Raw genomic sequence first — 4,268 nt, 5'->3', positions numbered from 1 at the left:
ATGAGCCTCAGGAACCCACCCTCCTTCCAGCATCTGGCCATGCAAAGCCTACTGAGCAACCCATCCTGGGCCATCTCTGCCATGGAGACTCTGCCGGTACTGGTCTTCCCTTCACTCTTCATGGAGGTCTATGGCAGGGCCCACACAGAGGTGCTGAAGGCCCTGGTCCAGGCCTGGCCCTTCTGCTGCCTCCCCCTGGGGGACCTGGCAGAGTCTCCAGACCTGGAAACCTTCAAGGCTGTCCTGGATGGGCTCGACCTGCTACTGGCCAAGAAGGAGCGCCCCAGTCGGTGGAAACTGCAAGTGCTCAGTCTGCGGAAGGAGCACCCCAACATCTGGACATGGGGGTACCCTTCGATGGCCCGTATCTCTTATCCAGACATCCTGACTGACAAGCCAACAGAGAGCCACTGCTCAGGGATGACTGAAGAGCAGCCCTTGATGATCACCATGGATCTGACCATCAAAGATGGCAACCAGGATGCTCTCCAAGCCCACCTGCTCCACTGGGCCAGGGAGAGGAGAGAAAGAGTTCAGCTGTGCTCCAGGAAGCTGCAGATTTGGTCTGACTCCATCTCTGAAATCCAGAAGGCTCTGCATGTGGTGAGGCTGGATTCCATCCAGGAACTGGTGGTGAGTGAATTCTGGAATCGAGAGACTATGAAGATCTTTGCCCCTTACCTCAGCCAGATGAAGAATCTTCACCTCCTGAAGCTCTCCAAGATGCGTGCCGACTTCTACACTGCCAGCCAAAAGAACTCTTGGTATTCCTGGAAAATTGGGGCCCATCTGGGCCAGCTGCAGCATCTCCGGGAGCTTCATGTGCACGAAGTCCTCTTCCTTTATGGAAAGCTTCCCGCCTTCCTCAGGAGCCTGAGGCCTTTGAAGGCCTTGTCTCTGAGTGCCTGTGCACTGCAGGAGGCCGACCTGAGGTGTCTGTCCCAGGCTCCCTGCACCAGGCAGCTCCAGCACCTGCGTCTGACCAGTTTGTTCATGGATAACTCCAGTCCTGAGTCCCTGCGAGACCTGCTGGAGCACACAGCCAGCACCCTGGAGACCCTGGCCCTGGAGGACTGTGCCTTCACAGATGCCCATCTCTCAGCCATCCTGCCGGGCCTGAGCCAGTGCTCCCAGCTCCGCTTCTTCAGTGTTTATGGGAACCATATCTCCATGGCTGCCCTGTACAACCTCCTGAGCCACACGGCCAGGTTGGGCCACTTAAGCCGAGGCCTCTATCCTGCCCCTCTGGAGAGCTACTGCCCTCAGGAGTGGGGGCTAGGGAACATCGACCCTGAGAGACTTTCCCTAGTTCTGGCAAGTTTGGGGCAGGTATTGAGAGACCTGGGGCCAACCCAGAGGGTCCAAATCTGTACTGATTTCTGCCATCACCAGAACAAGTGCCAGTTCTACAGCCTGGGCCTGGATGGTTCCTGGGTGCTCACAGAGGAGGGGCTTCCCAGCCTTTCTGCTCTGTCTGTGTAGTCGGGCTCCTCTCTTCTGGAATCTCTTCTCAGCATCAGAATAAAAGCCAGGACATAAGAGCATTCTCCAGGGCCACAGACCCAAATGTTCAGTGTGGGTGGAAGAGACAGGGCTTATTGAGCAACCTGAGCAACTCCCTTTTTACTTAAGACCCCAGCTCAGTTCTGCAACTTAGCCCTTGACCTATGCCAGCCACAGACAGTCCTGGGAACCCTGGATGCCAGGATGTTGAGGTATCTGAAATAGCTTTTCACAGACAATCATGGGAACCGGAGATGCCAGGATGTCAAGGTATCTGAAATTCCAGAACAGCCCTTCCTGGGATCTGGTGACCATTCTCTGAACTGGACTCCTTGCAGTTTAGTATGCTTCCTCTTGAAGACTGCCCTGTGCAAGCCGACCAGTGCAAATTACGTCAGCCCCCTGGAACTAACCAACAACCTGTTTCTGGTCCTTTCTCTCTGTGTAGTGCGCTAATCATACTATGGAGTTGTTTTATGATTTTCCCAGGGTGTGTAGTGATTTGTTCCCAGATGCTATGATGTATGCAAAGCCCCTGCCTTCCCTAAAAAGTGTACAACAGCTGCTGTAACGCATGGCTTGGGGCCTCTCAGCATTGTAGGCTGCTGACTTGTACACAGCGGTAGGGAGGAGAGGGGTTGAGAGGGGGGAGGGGAATAGGGAGACCAAGCTTCAGTTTGCAATAAAGACTCCTTTGCTTTTACATTGGTGATGGTCTCTCGTGGTCTTTTGGGTAAGGATTTCCGAATCCAGCTTTACATTATGATCCTGAGATTTTCAGGTCAATTGTAGCTCTGGAGCCCAGGCGTTTCTGGGTACTTTCGGGGTACATGTGTCCTGTGCACCCACCATCAGAAATCTCGAATGAATTCTGCCTAGAAAGAACTCAAATACAATCTTCTCTTTCTCAATCGTTGTAAGCAAACCTCTGACTGTGTACAGTTTTCTATGTCTACACATCAATTAATTCATTTCCAAGGAAAAGAGAACAGTAAGCAGAAGGATGTCATTTCTCAGAATCCAAAAATCAGAGTACTGCTTCTGCCCAGAATTCTAGCTCCTGAACCACTTAGAAATCTGAGAATCACAGTTCAAAGACAGCCTGGTCAGGAAAGTCCACGAAACTCTTATCTCTAGTGAACCACCAGAAAACCAGAAATGGAGCTGTGGGTCAATGTGGTAGAGTACTGGCCTTGAGCAAAAGAACTCTGCATTCAAAGTCAGGACCAGTAACAACAACCAAAAGAGAATAAGTCACCCCTCAGGCTCAGGCTGGTGGCTCACACCTGTAATTATAACTAGTCTGGAGATCACAATCTGAGGATCACAGTTCACCTTCAATCTGGGCAAGAGCCTCTTAGACTCTTATCTCCAATTAGCCACCAAAAGCTGGAAGTGGAATCTGTGGGTCATGTGGTAGATTGCCAGCTTTGAATGGAAAGCGCTGGGGGACAGACAGTGCCAGACTGTGAGTTCAAATCCCACTAGAAGCACACACACACAGACACAGACACACACACACAGACACACACACACAGACACACACACACACACACACACACACTGAAAGAACAAAGAAGAGAAAACCAGAAAGCATGAAAAGAAGAAATAATCTTGCCTTCTTAGAGACTGAAAGCATTTTTTGAATGAATAAATAAAATAACTGAATTAATGAATATGTGTGTCCTGCTATGTGGACGATACTTACAAAGAGCAGTCAAATGCCCTTTCTTATCTTCCAAATCTGATGCTGAACCGTAGGGTTGGTGATATCAGCTGGGCCCAGCATGTACTGAACACAACAGGTTGAGACCTTAGAAAGAGAGAGGGCCTCTGTCCTGTCCTACAAAAGAAACTAGCTGCTGGCGCCTAGTGTATCACTCCTGTAATCCCAGGCAAAGAGGAGGCTGAGCTCTGAGGTTCATGGTTCAAAGCCAGCGAGGCAGATGAGTCCAAGGGATTCTTGTCTCCAGTAAACCCACAAAAAACAGAAGTGGAGCTGTGGTTTGGGTGCTCGGCCATCAGCCTTGAGGGAAAAAGCCAAATCAAAACAAGAGGCCCTGAGTACTTGCATAGCATACAAGGAGAGAGGGGGAAGGAGGGAGGGATGGATGGTGAGAGAGAAGGTGAGAGAGAGCAGAAAAAGGGTTAGAAAAAGAAAAAAGAGACAGAGAGAGAGAGAGGGTGAGAGAAAAAGCAAGAGCAAGAAAGAGGGAGAGAAAGAAAAGAGAGAAAGGACAGGAGGGAAGGAGGGAGGGGCAACGTAAGCAAAGGAGGACAGGAGGGAAGGAAGAGAAAGAATTTTCTTGAGAAGTGTTTGTGGATGCTATCAGATTGGGCTGGCTGATGTTCTTGGAACATTTGCAGGCTCAAGACAGTGAAATATCTGTGGAACTTTCTCAAAGGGTTAACAAATAAGGGCCGGAAGTGTGTGTGTGTGTGTGTGTGTGAGTGTTACACATTTGAAATGGAAGCTGGGCCCAGTGGGTCCTGCCTTTAATCCTATCAGTCTGGGTAGAATCTCTGTTTCAATTAATCTAGATGGTTAGACCCATCGAAGCTGTGGTCCGTGTTACTCAGAAATCCCATCAGAAACTGCTCTCCCATTGGTAGATACACAGAGGGGAGGGTGGGACTAGGATATAAAGATGCCAAAGAGCCAGAAAAGAGCAGAGGCCTGGAGTCTGCCTTGAGTGCCTGGCCCTGCTGGGATTCAGAGAGTCCTGCACACATGGTCCACATCTGTTCCACTTCTGGCTGTGAAG

At 50.3% G+C, this 4,268-nt stretch overlaps 1 protein-coding gene across 1 annotated transcript; it reads left to right on the top strand.

Annotated features, from left to right (window-relative positions):
- LOC122100989 (PRAME family member 8-like) lies at nucleotides 1-1,482 on the top strand. Its single transcript, XM_042671366.1, has one exon. The coding sequence runs from the start codon at nucleotides 1-3 to the stop codon at nucleotides 1,480-1,482; it is 1,482 nt and encodes a 493-aa protein (XP_042527300.1).
- Nucleotides 1,483-4,268: the final 2,786 nt, after the last annotated feature.

This window comes from Dipodomys spectabilis, unplaced genomic scaffold, assembly GCF_019054845.1.
Source record: "Dipodomys spectabilis isolate Male_0828 unplaced genomic scaffold, ASM1905484v1 ptg000613l, whole genome shotgun sequence".
Lineage (NCBI taxonomy): Eukaryota > Metazoa > Chordata > Mammalia > Rodentia > Heteromyidae > Dipodomys > Dipodomys spectabilis.
This window is presented reverse-complemented; position numbering and strand designations above follow the sequence as displayed.